At 45.5% G+C, this 15,466-nt stretch overlaps 1 protein-coding gene across 1 annotated transcript in view; it reads right to left on the bottom strand.

Moving 5' to 3' along the window:
* Positions 1 to 15,466, bottom strand: part of LOC144492752 (RNA-binding Raly-like protein) — a 698,557-nt gene that overhangs the window by 97,364 nt on the left and 585,727 nt on the right. Inside the window, exon 3 of the mRNA XM_078211139.1 lies at positions 9,454 to 9,501. Within this exon, the coding sequence (XP_078067265.1) occupies positions 9,454 to 9,501 (48 nt within the window). The remainder of the gene's footprint in view (positions 1 to 9,453; positions 9,502 to 15,466) is intronic.

Genomic DNA, 15,466 nt, shown 5'->3' with positions numbered 1-15,466 from the left:
GGGTGGCGGGGGGGTGGTGCCTTCTGGGCATGGGCACCCTGGCAGTGCCAGCCTGTGCCCCCAGCACTGCCCAAGGGGCAAAGTGCCCATGCCCAGGGGGCACCTTGGCACTGCATATCAGGCAGAGCCAAGGGGGGGCCTATTGTGGGCAGGGCCTGGGGCGATTGGTGGGGGTGGGGAGTATCGCAGACACTCTGCATTGGGATCGGTCTGGATGGAGGGAGGGCAGTGATTGGGGTGGCTGGGGAGTGGGGGGGTGGGGTGGTCTGCCGGAGGGGGGAGGTGGGCTTGCCTCCGGTGGGGTCTGACCTCGGAAGGGAGTCAGCCAGGGGGGTGGGGGTCTGCCAGGGTGAGGGGGATGGGGGTATTGCCACTGCTGGGGGGGGTGGGGCCTGGGCATTGGGGTGCTCCGGGCCCGGAGCTGGCCTGGGAATTGCTGTGGGGGCTGCGATCGGGCCATGAGAGTCGGGGGGCTGGAGGAGCAGAACTGCTGGGGTCCCAGGCTGACCAGTGATCGAGCTGGCCAGCAAATGGGAGATTGACAGTTTGGGGCCACTGTGCATGCAGAACTGTCAAAACTCCAGTGCAAATAGGCCTTGCCCCCCCCCCCCCCCCCGGGTTTTTAATGAGATTCACGACTGGGACCTCTGCAGTGGACAGAGTGCGGAGATTCAGGTGAGAAGCTGAACTGACAGAACAGTCAGGATTTAGAACAGTTTTCCTGCCAATTCTGTACTTTTGGGAGAATCGCCCCCAATGAGTCAATTTCAAGGCATCAACTTCAGGAAAGATGTCAAAGCTCAGGAGACGATGCAAGTGAGATTTCTCAGTACCAGGAATGAGGACTTCAGTAACTCAGAGAGACTGAAGAAGCTGAGTTTGTTCACCTTAGAGCAGAGAACGCTAAAGACAGGATTCAATGTATGTGTTCAAAATTATGACGGTGTTACATGCTGTCGCATTATCTGTAAATATCTGTAAAGGGCCTTCTATTGTACAATACAGTGATATTGAGACGATCTTACTGCTCGCCCTGCTGGCCGATCGGCATGGAGAGCCGCTAAGATCAGGTGAGAGGAGACAATTCTCACCCGGTTTCTCGCCTCTTGCGATGTTACTGTCAATGAATTGCCGACGTAATCAACTTTAGCCCATACAGGGCGTGAAGCTGATTTCAATATTTTTGAACCTTATTTAAATATGAGTGCTGAGTCCTGGATGCTATCGTCTGGACTCACTTGTCTTCGCTGGTCGAGGTTCTCGCCGGTGAGGATCACGTATGGTTCCCACCAACGGGGACCTGATGTGATGGCCTCGCTGGTGATACTGGAGGCCATTGAAACCCCCCCCGGGTGGTTAGGGGCAGGGCCAGGCAGTGCCTATTCGGCAGTGCCAGCCTAGCACTGGGCAGGGACAAATGGGCAGGGCCTGAGGGGGCAGGGTCTGTAGGGGTCGGGGCCATGATGGGAGAGGTGGAGGGTGAGCTTAGTTGGGGGGGTGAATCAGCCGGGGTGGCAATCGGGTGGCTGGGGTGACATCTCCCACTGTGTACACAGAGCACTGGGAGATTGGGGCACCTGCGCAATGGCACCCCTAGAGCTCAGCAGCCGGTTTTCCGGTGAGAATAGGCTACAACCCCTTCCCCTGCTGGCGAGAATCACATCTGGGCTCTTTATTTCTAAGTGCCGTACGAATGTGGCTGGGAGCTCGTCCAAAAAATCAGCGAGATTCTCTCCTGTTTTCACGCTCGTTTGGCACTTTGAATTTTTTTGGTAAGATCATCCCCAACAGTTTCTGATCTTTTCCAGCTTAAAGTTTGATTATTAACAAAAACTAAATGTCAACAAGAAGACATAGCAGATGGATTTTGATCGAATAAATAAGGAGAAACTGTTTCCAGTTGCAGGAGGGTCACTAAGCAAAGGATGTAGCTCTGTACAGTAAGACTTGGTGACACTGTCCCAGCTATTCTGTTTTCTATATAGGCAATATACCTTTAATATTTTAAACTCCTTGCACTGTGTGTAAGACTTAATTTATTCACTTTTCCCAATCACTCTTAATAATAATCAAATTTCTGATCATTGAACCCAAATGAATTGAAAGTTACCTGGATTTTTCTACTTGCCTCTGATTGGCTGATATTAGCATGTGATCAACTCACATCCCGGCCTTCCATTCAGACAGGTTTTCATAGATTGAGTTAAAACAAACTAAAAAAATACTAACTGAAGAGTTTGAAGTGAGGTGTAAATGTCAGGATGCAGAAACTTTCCAAATAATGAATTTTTACAATCAGGGGATCTTGCAGTTTCTGCCTCTACACATGGCTGTCTCTCTTACAGATATAAAGCAATCTAAAATTGCAGTGCTTCAGCACACTGTGTCCAGCTCCACTCAGTCCATCATGTTAATTGACCTGTCAGTCAGCTGAGCCCAGGATTAAGATCTGCAGCCCAACATATCCCGACTGCAACATTCCTTTCCAGAACCCAGAACCTTAAAGAAGCAGACACTGACAACAACAACAGCAACTTTGCATTTCTATAACCTCTTTAATGCAGTTAAACATATCAAGGCTCTTTGCAAATTTGACACCAAGCAACATAAGGAGATACTAAGACAGGAGGTCATAGAAAGCTCAAGGAACAGAAAGAGTCCACTTGGCCCATTTAATTCTAGCCTCTTGAGCATGCCCAATTTTAATCGCTGCACTATTTGTAGCCATGCCATTAGCTGCCTCGGCCATAAACTCTGGAGCCCATAAAACTATAAGAAGTAGAGCAGAAGTAGGCCATTCAGCCCATCGAGTCTGCTCTGTCATTCAATGAGAACATGACTGATCTGATTTGATAGTCCTCAACTACACTTTCCAGTCTTATCCACATAACCCTTGATTCCTGACTGATTAAAAATCTATCTATCTCAGCTTTGAACATACTTAGCAATCCAACCTCTTTCCCCCTCTGCGGTAAATAATTTCACAGATTCACTATCCTCTGGGAGAAGAAATTCCTCCTCATTTTCTGTCTTAAATGGGTGACCTCTCACTCTGAGATTATGTCCTCTGGTCCTAGACTCTCCCATAAGGGTAATAGCCTCTCAGCATCTACCCTATCAAGCTCCCTGAGAATCCAAATGTCACAATTAGGGCGTCTCACATCCTTCTAAACTCCAATGAGTACACTCCCAACCTACTCAACCTCTCCTCATAAGAAAATCCCTCCATACCTGGGATCAAACTAGTGAACCTTCTCTGGACCGCCTCCAGCGTCAATATATCTTTCTCTAGTTAAGGAGACCAAAAACTGTTCATAGTATTCCAGATGTGGTCCAACTAGTGCCTTGTATGGTTTTAGCAAGACTTCCCCATTTTTCTACGCCATTCCCTTTGAAATAAAAGCCAGCATTCCATTTACCTTCCCTATTCCCTGGTGAACTTGTGTGCTAGCTTTTTGTGATTTATGCATGAGGACGTCCAAATCCCTGCAGCTTTCTGCAGTCTTTCTCTATTTAAATAATACTCAGTTCCTTTATTCTTCCTATCAAAGTGCATAACTTCACATTTCCTATATTATATTCCATCTGCCAAGTTTTTGCTCACTCATCTAACCTGTCTATATCCCTCTGTAGACCTTTTGTGTCATCCTCACCACTTGCCTTCCCACCTATCTTTTGTGTAACACACACACAGTTGGTAACAGAACATTCACTTCCCTTGTCCAAGTCATTCATATATATTGTAAAGAATTGTGGCCCCAGCACTGATCCCTGTGGCACTCCACTCATTACAGGTTGCCATCCTGAAAATACCTCTCTTATCCCAACTCTCTGTCTTTGATCAGCTAGCCAATCCTCCACTTATCAACACCACAGCTGGCAGGTCCCCTCCCTACACCTCTCTGCCACTCTTTCCTCCTGTGACATTATATGAAACCTACCTCTTTGATCTTTTGCTCATCTGCTTGAATATCTCCTCACGTGGCTTGGTTTTGATAACACTCCTGTGAAACGTCTTGGGGGCGTTTTACTATGTTAAAGACACTGTATGAGTCCAAGACGTTGTTGTTGACATAGTGACAGAGAAGGATGGTGTGTGACGGGTTTTTTGACTGAGTGTTTCACCTGTATAAAGGAGAATTCCCTGCCCGAAGTTAAAGGGATGAAGGGCAACTGCAGACTGGACCCCCCGACCAGGAAGCGGAAATACTGACAGCCACTATATCCACATTCATAAATTGCTGTCTCTCACTCAGAACTAATGGGCAAGAGAAGAAGTGCCACCCTGTGGGGAAATGATGGGGAGGAACTAAATTCTCCTTTGACCTTGTGTGAATCAACAGCATCAGTCATTTCTGGGTCAAGTCTAACAAAGGTCTGTTTCTCTGCTGTGGAATCACAGAAGAGAATCATAGAATCCCGAGAATCAGAAGAGGCCACTCGGCCCATCGGGTCTGCACTGACTCTCTGACAGAGCATCCCCCTCCCCATCCCCATAACCCCACACATTCACCATGGCTAATCCACCTAAATTACACATCTTGGGACACTAAGGGGCAATTTTATATGGATGGTCAATCCACCGAACCTACACATCTTTGGACTGTGGGAGGAAACTGGAGCACCCGGAGGAAACACATGCAGACACAGAGAGAATGTGCAAACTCCACACAGACAGTCCTCCAAGGCCAGAATCAAAATCCAGGTCCCAGGAGTTGTGAGGCAGCAGTGCTAACCATTGTGCCACCCATTTGAACTATTGTAACCAGGTAAATGCTCTGGCTGCTTTTTCAGAAGGAACATTGACAATGGTTTGAATAAAAGCTCCTTTCGGAGGGCAGCTGGCTGACAGAGTGCTGGAACATAGGAAATAGGAACAGTAGGTCATTTGGCCCTCAATCTTGCTCCACCATTCATTTAGATCATGGCTGATCTTCTGCCTCAACATCATTTTCCATTTCCACTTGATGCCTTTAATATCTAGAAGTCTATCGATGAGAATTTCGATAGACACTGACTCTTCTCAGCATTCTGGAGCAGAGAATTCCAAAGATTTACCATCCTCTGAGTGAAGACATTTCACCTCATTCTCTAAATGGCCTGCTCCTTATTCCGAGACTGTGTCCTCTGGTTTTCCACCACTCCAGCCAGGGAAACATCCTTCTTACATATCTCCTGTCAAGCTCTGTTAGAACTTTTCACGTTTCAATGAAATCGTCTCTCATTGTTCTGAACTCTAAGAATAGAGCCCTAGTCTCCTCACCCTCTCCTCATAGGAGCACCAACGGACTGGGCAGCAAAATATAGGTTTGTAGTCGACTCTTCCTGATTTCAATGGTTGAATTACAATGAGCACCTGAACTGCCTTTGCACATCCCTGCCTTCCAGTTATACAGCAACACTCATAGAAAGCTTGATGTAGGCATAAGAAGCAAAGTGAAAAATGCATTAAAAAATGCATCTTCTTCAACTTCAAAAGATTTTGGTTAATTATCTGCACTATTAGGCCTCAGTGTTCAAAACAATTACGGGCATCCTGAGTATAATTGCCTGCGATGGAAGGTAATTGAATAAGGTACCTCTATGTAATTGTGTATGCAACACTTGTAGTTATACTGAGACCAAACACTTGAAGTGTATATAAATGTCTAATGTAGTTTGTTAGATGAATAAATGATCAGGGCGAGTTTCTAGCAATGTGAAGTTGGACAATTGGAATTGGTGGCTTGCTAACAAAGTCACTGATTATTTTCTTAAACTCTATTGAACACACAATAATGGAACATGGTCCAAAAGTGTATTGACCAAACTATGTTATTACATGGAATTGGATAGGACAGGACAGATGGTGGCATAGTGGCAATGTCACTGGACTAGTAACCAAAAGCCCAGACAAATGCTCTGGGGATATGGGTTTCCCACCAAAGCAGATACTGGAATTCAAATTCAGTTAATAAGATGTGGAATATAAAGCTAGTCTCGGATGACCATGAAACTATCATTGCTTGTTGTAAAAATCCATCTTGTTTACTAATGGCCCTATTGGGGAAGAAATCGTACCTGGTCTGGCCTACATGTGACTCCAGGACTCACAACAATGGCTGAGAAAGCCTCTCGGTTCAAGGGCAATTAGGGATGGGAAACAAACACTGGCCTTGCCAGTGATGGCCACATCCCATGAAAGAATAAATAAATAAATACAATATGTTTATGAAATGAATGATCCACTACTGTAGAAACAAAAGGACCTTCACTGCTACTCAAGAACAAATTTTCAGAATGGGCATCTAATTGGCAAATGAATTTTAACATAGATGTGTGAGGTGCTGTATTACATTTTGGTAAGAAAAGTAAGACACGTACAACTTGGAAAATAGCAATCAGATGTAAGAGAGAAATAATATAAAGATTGTAAATATACAAATCACTGAAAGTGATGATATGGATTCAAAGAAAGCAGACCAAGCAACAAGCATTCATTCCTAGAGGGACAGATTGAAAAATAGGGAAGTTATTCTGAACCTGTATCAAACATTGGTAAGGCTGTCCCTAGTGCAGCTCTATGTATTATAGAAAGGATATAAAGGCACTGGAGAGGGAGCAAAAAGAGATTTATAAGGGTGTTATCAGAAATTTGAGGTTATACCTGTTCAGAAAAGGTGAACAGGTCGAGTTTCTTTTCTCTTGAGTGTAAGCTGATTGAGGCCCTTAAAATTCTGAAAGATTCTGGTAAGAGTGGACAGACAATGGGGGTGGAGCAAAACCAGAAAACACCAACATATGACTGTCACCAGGAGATCAAATAGAGAACTTAGAAAAAATGTCTCTGTCCAGGAAGTGGTAAGAATATGGAAGCTGTTACTACATGAGTGTGATGGATAGTATAGATTCATTTGAAGGGAAGCCAGAGAAACATGTAAGGGAGAAACGAATAATGGGTTATATTGATATGTTAGATGAAGGAGGACCTATGAGAAGAAAACCTTCACATTACATTTGTCCAATACTTTCCCAGATGTCCTTTTATAAACTCTAACTCAGCAACAATATGTTGGTTTCATTCTCTCCTCCACCAATTGTCCACCACAATCCCGGTAATAATTAAAACAAAATGTCCTCATTGTCTTTAAATCTTCCATGGTCTTGTCCTCCCTATCTCACTAAAACCTTTCAGCCCTATATGTCCTCCTGAGCTCAGCCTCTCTGACTGCAGCCTCCTGTACAGCCCCCTCCCTTCACCCCCACCAAACTGTTCCTTAACTTCCAGTCTCTGACGCTTCCCTGCTTCGATCTCATCTCCTTCAAGTCCCCTTTGAAACATAGCTTATCCAACACGGCACGGTAGCACAGTGGTTAGCACTGCTGCTTCACAGCTCCAGGATCCCGGGTTCGATTCCCGGCTCGGGTCACTGTCTGTGTGGAGTTTGCACATTCTCCTCGTGTCTGCGTGGGTTTCCTCCGGGTGCTCCGGTTTCCTCCCACAGTCCAAAGATGTGCGGGTTAGGTTGATTGGCCAGGTTAAAAATTGCCCCTTAGAGTCCTGGGATGCGTAGGTTAGAGGGATTAGCGGGTAAATATGTGGGGGTAGGGCCTGGGTGGGATTGTGGTCGGTGCAGACTCGATGGGCCGAATGGCCTCCTTCTGCACTGTAGGGTTTCTATGAATTCTATGAACAGTCCTCCTAAATCCCACCGCATTTGATGTAGTCACGTTTCCCTGGCATGGTTGTGAAGTGTGTTGGCGTGTTTTTGTACATTAAAGATACAAAAGTGTCCAGAGGGGCAATTTTTTCATATAGAGGGTGGTGAGTGTCTGGAACAAGCTGCCAGAGGTAATAGTAGAGGCGGGTACAATTTTATCTTTTAAAAAGCATTTAGACAGTTACATGGGTACAATGGGTATACAGGGGCCAAATGCAGGCAATTGGGATTAGTTTAGGGGTTTTTAAAAAATAAGGGCGGCATGGACAAGTTGGGCCGAAGGGCCTGTTTCCATGCTGTAAACCTCTATGACTCTATAAAGCTACATTTTGTTGTTGCATCACTTGTGCCAAGCTCATTCTTTGTAACCTCTGAATGGACCTCAGTCCAGAATTCAGCTTCTGTTCAAACTTGTAAAATGGATCCAAGAGGCAAAATGTATTCATGTGCATGGAGGATGGCTTATCGTACTTTGTAACAATAGTGTCATCTTCCTTTTTTTTATCCCCATGCTTGCCAATTTACACAGGCTTCTGCTCTGGCAATGCTTTGGATTAAAAATTCCTATTTTTGATTTCAAATCATTCCATGGTATTGCCTTTCCCTATCTTTGTAACCTCCCCAACTCTGAGATCTCTGCATTCCCCCAGTTGTGGCCTATTGCTCTTTCCCATTTTCTTCACCTTGCCATTAACAGATGTGCCTTTAGGTGTCTAATCCCTAAATTTTGCAGTATTCCTTCCCTAAACTTCTCTACCTTTCTTTGAGATCTTCTTTCAAACCTACCTCTTCGACTCCTCTCCTCCCAGTTATCTCCATTGGCGTGTGTGTTGTACATTGGTAGTCTCTTTGCGGTCCTGGATTGGAACCACACCGCTGCCACCATGTTGTTTATTGATTGTGTCTGGCTAAGGAATGACTGCTGATTGGTATTGGAATGCCCGAACATGAACTGGTTTACTGGATAAACATAACTATATACAGATATACATGACTAGTGTTACTGAGCGGGATTTTACGGCCGAGCTCATCTTGAGACCGTAAAATCCCGCCCGAGGTCAACGGACCTTTCCATGGTCCGCCCTTCGCCCACTTTGATTCCCGCAGCAGGCAGGATGGTAAAGTTCTGGCCACTAAGTCTACGTCATGTGGGCGGTACAGTTTCCTGAGACCAAGAGATTAACCCTTTCAACCCTGATCAGCCTAATATGACAGTGTGATGTCAATGCTTGTCTGATGAGGTTTCTCTGAAGTGCCTTTGAACATTTGCCTTCATTACAGGCACTCTATAAATGTGAGTTGTTGGCCAGTGCTAACTGCTGTGAGCATGACTGCCAAATAAGAGGTTAATGTTGTCGCCAATATTAATGTGCACTTTGCAAATAGCTTTGTTTTTTTTTTAAGTAAACACAAACCATAGCTTTCCACAACATTGCACTGGCTATCTGATTGCATTTGATGTCACCACTCTGTAACATTCTGCGTTTTGCTATGTGTTTTCCCACAGGATAAGGGTGGGAGAGATTGGGGGAACGGGGGTAGGTCGGTGGGTAGGTGCAGAGGATGGAGGAGGAAAACACAATGGAAAGTGAAATTCTGGGCCACGTCAACAGGTTCGAGAAAGGTCACACTTCTCGTGAGCTTGGAGGCATTGGGAGTAATTCTCACTGTCACTTAAAAAAAATTACAGCAATTCCAGAAAAGAAGTAAAGACAAGTGGCTCAAAGAATCAAATCAGACGTGGACAACATACCTGTCATAGAATCCATCTCTGTAATAGTCGTAGTCAAAGTCATAGCCACTTCTGCAGAGAGAAAAGAAGCCATTCAGTTTAGAGCTAAGCGAATATTGACAGCATCTTAAATAATTTTAATGACACTGTGACAGCAGTTGTTATTTATCTTGATTTGGGGTTAGGCGGCTGGCAACATGAGTTCTGAAGCTCAGGGGCAGTGGGAGAGGAAAACACTTTAACAGGAACCGTGCAGAGTGATAATAGGCTCTCGAGGACCCCAGCTCTGGCGGAATATCTCTACCACTCTGTGCTGAGGTCCAAATTGACCACACACCCAGACAACACGATCGTTAAACTTCTGACAACCAGTTGGTTAAGAGGGAGACGAGAGGTTAATTTTTACTCAGTTTTAGGTTTTTTCACAAAGCGAAACAGAACACATTTGGATCCTAACTCTACAGCCCAGTACGAGTGATAATCAGTGTCTCTTTCTATGTGTTCAAGTAATTGTCTAATGAATCGTTCTACCTGTACATTCTTAACCTTAATTTAACAGTATACAATTAACAAAGTCTGGCTGGCCTGTACATTTTCCAAATTGAAATGGCACCAATATTTTCTCTGTTAAAAAAAATCATCCTCCGAACGTGAGTCTTGCTAGCAAGGCGGCTACTGCGCATTCTGAGTTCATTTTGTGAACCGCTTTCTGAAATCAGTGCAGTGCTTGTGGTATAGATCACACAGCTCCTACAAGCAGAGTCTACATGGCACCGACAGCCATTTTATACCGGGCGCTGTGTTGTGAGGAACTCACTTGTCAAAGATTTTCAAGAGGAAGTGCATTGCCTGTGAAATTGCCTTCGTCCTGTGTCACAAATAATTCACCCCAGATCTTACAAGAAAATCCCATTACTATAATGGAGTTAAGAGCATAACATTTACAAGAGGAGGTGGCCATTCCGTCCCCGAGCCTACCCCATCACTCAATTAGGTCGTGGCTGAGGTCTGCAAATCTTTTGCCAGCCTATTGCCCCATCTCTCTTCATACCCTTACGTGTGGTGATGGTTAACAAACAAATGGGCGGCACGGTGGCACAGTGGTTAGCACTGCTGCCTCACAGTGCCAGGGACCCGAGTTTGATTCCAGCCTTGGGTGACTGTCCGTGTGGAATTTGTGTGTTCTCCCCGTGTCTGTGTGGGTTTCCTCCGAGTGCTCTGGTTTCCTCCCACAGTCCAAAGATGTGAAATTTCCCCTTAGTATCCAAAGATGTGTAGGGTAGGTGGACAAGCCATGGCAAATACGCAAGGCTGTGGGGTTGGGTGGAGGGGTGGGCCTGGCTGAGATGACCTTTTGGAAAGTTGGTGCAGACTAGATAGGCTGACTCGCTCCTTTCTGCAATGTAGGAGTTCTATGGAATCCAATGACAGTTTGTGATGACAATACACTGCAGGGAGACATGGAGAGAGGACTGTTGATTGCTTGGCACAGCTTGGCACCTTTGTTAACCAAACAGGGAGGGGGCACCATCTCACAGCTTTCTAACGGCTCCAAAATGCTGGCACTTTGCACTTTTTATTTATTGATTGAAAGGATGTGGATGTTGCTAGCTAGGCCAGCATTCATTGTCCATCCCTGATCACCCTTGAGAAGGTGGTGGTGAGCCACCTTCTTGAATACAACAGAGTGGCTTGCTAGACCATTTCAGGGGGCAGTTAAGAGACAACCATATTATTGATGATCTGGAGCCGCCTGTGGGCCAGCCTTCCCTAAACTTCCCTCCCCTAAAGAACATGAATTAGATGGGTTTTTTGTATAACAATTGACAATAGTTTCATAGTCACTGTTAGTTAACAAATCCCAGATTTATTTAATGAATCAAATGTAAATTCAGAAGCTGCTGAATTTATCTCACTGGAATACTAATTCAGGAACAAAGCCACGGTGCTGCTGTTCCTACCTGTGTGGTCAGGGTTCGAAAACAGAACAAAATGCACATTTCAAAACCTAAGTAAATCAGGTACTTCTGGCACATCACAGGAAAATTAGTACATATCCTGCACACCGTGGATACACCACAATATTTAATTCTGTAGAATAAAAGTGCTGCCGTGAGTATACAGTGAAGATATCCACCTCAGCAATGAAAACCATAGGACTGTGGTCCACCCCTTCTATTTCAAAAGCCAGTAGGGATAACACCCCATTTTGCTCCATTCCCTCCCCCCTCACCCCATCCCCCCTATCCAGCTGGCTGTCCCACAACCATTTAATGGCTATAACTTGGCTGGAGATAGGTTTTCTGCCCTTCAGCAGGTCCAGCAGGCCAAAGGCTGGCAACTCTCCAATGGTGTGGAGATGCCGGCGTTGGACTGGTGTAAGCACTGTAAGGAGTCTCACAACACCAGGTTAAAGTCCAACAGGTTTATTTGGTAGCACAAGCTTTGGGAGCACTGCCTCTTCATCAGGTGAGCCAGTGCCAAAGTGTCACTGCACTCACCTGATGAAGGGCCAGTGCTCCCAAAGCTTGTGCTACCAAATAAACCTGTTGGACTTTAACCTGGTGTTGTGAGACTCCTTACTGAACTCTCCAATACCAACAGCGCCATCAGGAATGGTGGTTACTGTCAGTACTGCAGTGCAGTTTGATGCTGAACCAGAGCAAAAGCCAGAGGTATGTCTGGGGGTCTTGGTGGGTTTAGGTTGGTAGGCCGTGGTGAGGGGGTGATGGGGGACTGGAGTTCAATGATTGTTGCAGGGCGGGCATGTGGTGAAGCTGGTGGGGTAAGGGTATTCTGGGAGAGTTACACTTTTTGGGAGGAATTAAAATATGAGATGATGCATTTTGGATGGACTAACAAGGCAAGGGAATACATAATGAATGGTAGGACACTAGGAAGTACAGAGGGATGTTGGGGTGCATGTCCAAACATACCTGAAGGCAGCAGGACAGGTAGATAAGGTGGTTAAGAAGGCATATGCCTTTATTAGCTTAAGCATAGAATATACGAGTGGAGAATTCTTGACGGAGGTGTATAACATGCTTGTTAGGCCACAGCTAGAGTACTGTGTGCAGTTCTGATTGCCACACTATAGGAAGGATGTGATTGCATTAGAGAGAGTGCAGAGGAGATTCACCAGCAGGTTGCCTGGGCTGGAGAGTTTCAGCTATGAAGAGAGGCTGGGATTGTTTTCCTTGGAGCAGAGAAGGCAGAGGGGGGATCCGATTGAGGTGTAGAAAATTATGTAGGACATAGATAGGGTATATAGGAAGAGTTTTTTCTCCTCAGTAGAGGGGTCATAGATTTAAGGTAAGGAGCAGGAGATTTAGAGGGAATTTGAGGAAAAACCTTTTCACCCAGAGGGTGGTGGGAATCTGGAACTCACTGCCTGGAAGTCTGGTAGAAGTAGGAACCCTCAACATTTAAGATGCATCTGGATGAGCACTTGAAACACCATAGCATACAGGGCTATGGACCAAGTACTGGAAAATGGGATTAGAACAGATAGGTGCTTGACGGCCGGCACTGACATGCTGGGCCTTTATCTGTGCTGTAAAACTCCATGACTCTGAGAAGGTAGCGATGTCCCTAATCTGCGCAGGGATAGCTGCTGGGGCTGTATGCTTGGTGTGGGTTTCTCTTACTGCTGATTAAATGTCAGCACTGGATGTGGGCATTATTCAGCCCATGGGCAGGCAGGCTGTTGACTACACCCTCACCCCTCCCCTCGTAAAGCTGCAGCAGGAACAGCACCCACAGGATTTGACATTCCCCTGCATACCCTGACTTTTCAATCTGCTGGCAGGAGAGCATTAAAATCCAGCCAATATGAATGAAAGTAGACCATTCAGCCCCTTGAGCCTGCTGACCCATTCAACCAGAACATAGCTGACATGGACCTCAACTCCAAATTGCCCCACATCTCTTAGAGGTTTACAGCATGGAAACAGGCCCTTCGCCCCAACTCGTTCATGCCGCCCTCTTTTTTTAAACCCCTAAGCTAATCCCAATTGCCCGCATTTGGCCCATATCCCTCTATACCCATGTAACTATCTAAATGCTTTTTAAAAAACAAAATTGTACCCGCCTCTACTGCTACCTCTGGCAGCTTGTTCCAGACACTCACCACCCTCTGTGTGAAAAAATTGCCCCTCTGGATACTTTTGTATCTCTCCCCTAGATGTCTTTGATCTGTAACTCTCCCCAGCGCCCTCCCATTAAGTGAATAAGTCCTGCCCTGGTTCAATCTACCAAAATGCATTGCCTTGCATTTGTCTAAATTAAACTCCATCTGCCATTCGTCTGCCCATTGGCCCAATTGATCCCATATCTCTTGATATTCTTACCTAAGAATCTTACCTTATCTCGTGCTCTTAGTTTGAAATATTGCAAGTGATCCCCTACATCTTCTTACGTTTGGGTGAGAGTGTTTCAGATTTCCACCTACCTTCTGTTCTAAAACACTTTGGGGATGACCTTGCCAAAAAAATTCTAAGTCCAGAACGAGCGTGAAAATGAGAGAATTGCAGATCCGTTTTTTTTCGGCGAAGACACCAGTTGTATCTTAGGGCACTCTGTGCAGTAAAAAAAAAACCACGATCTGTTTTCTGCCAGTAGGGGGAGTGGGTGGGACCTAAATCACCCAAAAGCCAGCTGATAGCAGCAGAGGGCACCGTTGCGCATATGCAGGTTTCTGTGTTCTGAGAGCTGGCCTCAGTGGCCTAACCTTGTGCTACCATGGGATCTTGTGGCCGCTCATAAGACCGGCCCCCCACCCCACCCATCCCCCCCACCCCCAGCCCAAAATGATTGCCCCGGATATCTCTCTACCCAATAAAATTATGAGTGGTGAGAAATTTGGTGCGATTGCAGCCTGTATTTCTAAGAGCTGCTTCTTGATTCTCTCACTAATGGAATTAGCTTATCACATTTTAGATCACCTCAGTGACATCCTCCCTTAGTCCTCTGAATTCAAAGGAGTACAAGTCACATTTTGCAAACTGTTCACACCTTTCAATCACCAGTCACACCCAGCAAGACAATTACAGTTGTCTTTCAGACCCTATTATGGTGATTATTCAGAACTATATAATCTGCAGAGCTGTCACTGCTTTGGGAAGAGCTTGTGATGATAAACTGTGAATTTGGACCAAAAAGCACATCACATCACATGAATAGATACGGATTTAATGTCCCCCTAATCTGGGAGGTCTCTGTCTCTCTCTGAGGGAGGAAGTGCTGGTTCCCATCGATGGTGTTACGAACGCACCTTCCTTGGTCATCAAGTCCTGGAGTGGGACTTGAACCCAGAGCTTCTCGCTCAGAGGTAAGGGCGCTACCCACTGCATCACAGGACCTCCCTTCCCAAATAAAAGAATTTGAGATTCAAATCGTGACCAACAATAAAAGCTTTGGTAAAACCACACGTTATTGTGACCAATGGGAATCACGGGAAAGCTGAACTTAGATCAGGAACATTTTGGATAATCCCCGATGTGGATGTCATTAGTTGTGGCATGTCACATAGAAGAATCTTAGAATTCCTACAGTGCAGGAGGGCATTCAGCCCATCGAGTTGGCATTGACTCTGACCGAGCATCTTAGATAGGCCCTATCCCTGTAACCCCACGTACTTACCCCATTTATCCTCCTAACCTACACATCTTTGGACACTAAGGGGCAATTTAGCATGGCCAATCCCCCTAACCTGCACATCTTTGGACACTAAGGGGCAATTTAGCATGGCCAATCCCCCTAACCTGCACATCTTTGGACTGTGGGAGAAAACTGGAGCACCCAGACATCAGTTTTGAAACATAGTTTTCCCAGTATTTAGGGTCACCACTAGTGATTTATGCCATTCCTGCATTTTCCATGCAGACAAGGTGGCTACAAAGCATCTGTTAATTAATTTATCATACTGGACACAGATATTTCCTGCCACCATACAATACTGCCACTAAATCTTCCCCAAATCCAACCAATTAAGTCATCTAATTTACAGCTTATGTCCATATCCTAAGAGCTTTCA

This window comes from Mustelus asterias, chromosome 4 (assembly GCF_964213995.1).
Source record: "Mustelus asterias chromosome 4, sMusAst1.hap1.1, whole genome shotgun sequence".
NCBI classification, from domain to species: domain Eukaryota; kingdom Metazoa; phylum Chordata; class Chondrichthyes; order Carcharhiniformes; family Triakidae; genus Mustelus; species Mustelus asterias.
The sequence above is the reverse complement of the archived record's forward strand: the minus strand, read 5'-3'. Positions and strand labels throughout refer to the sequence as shown.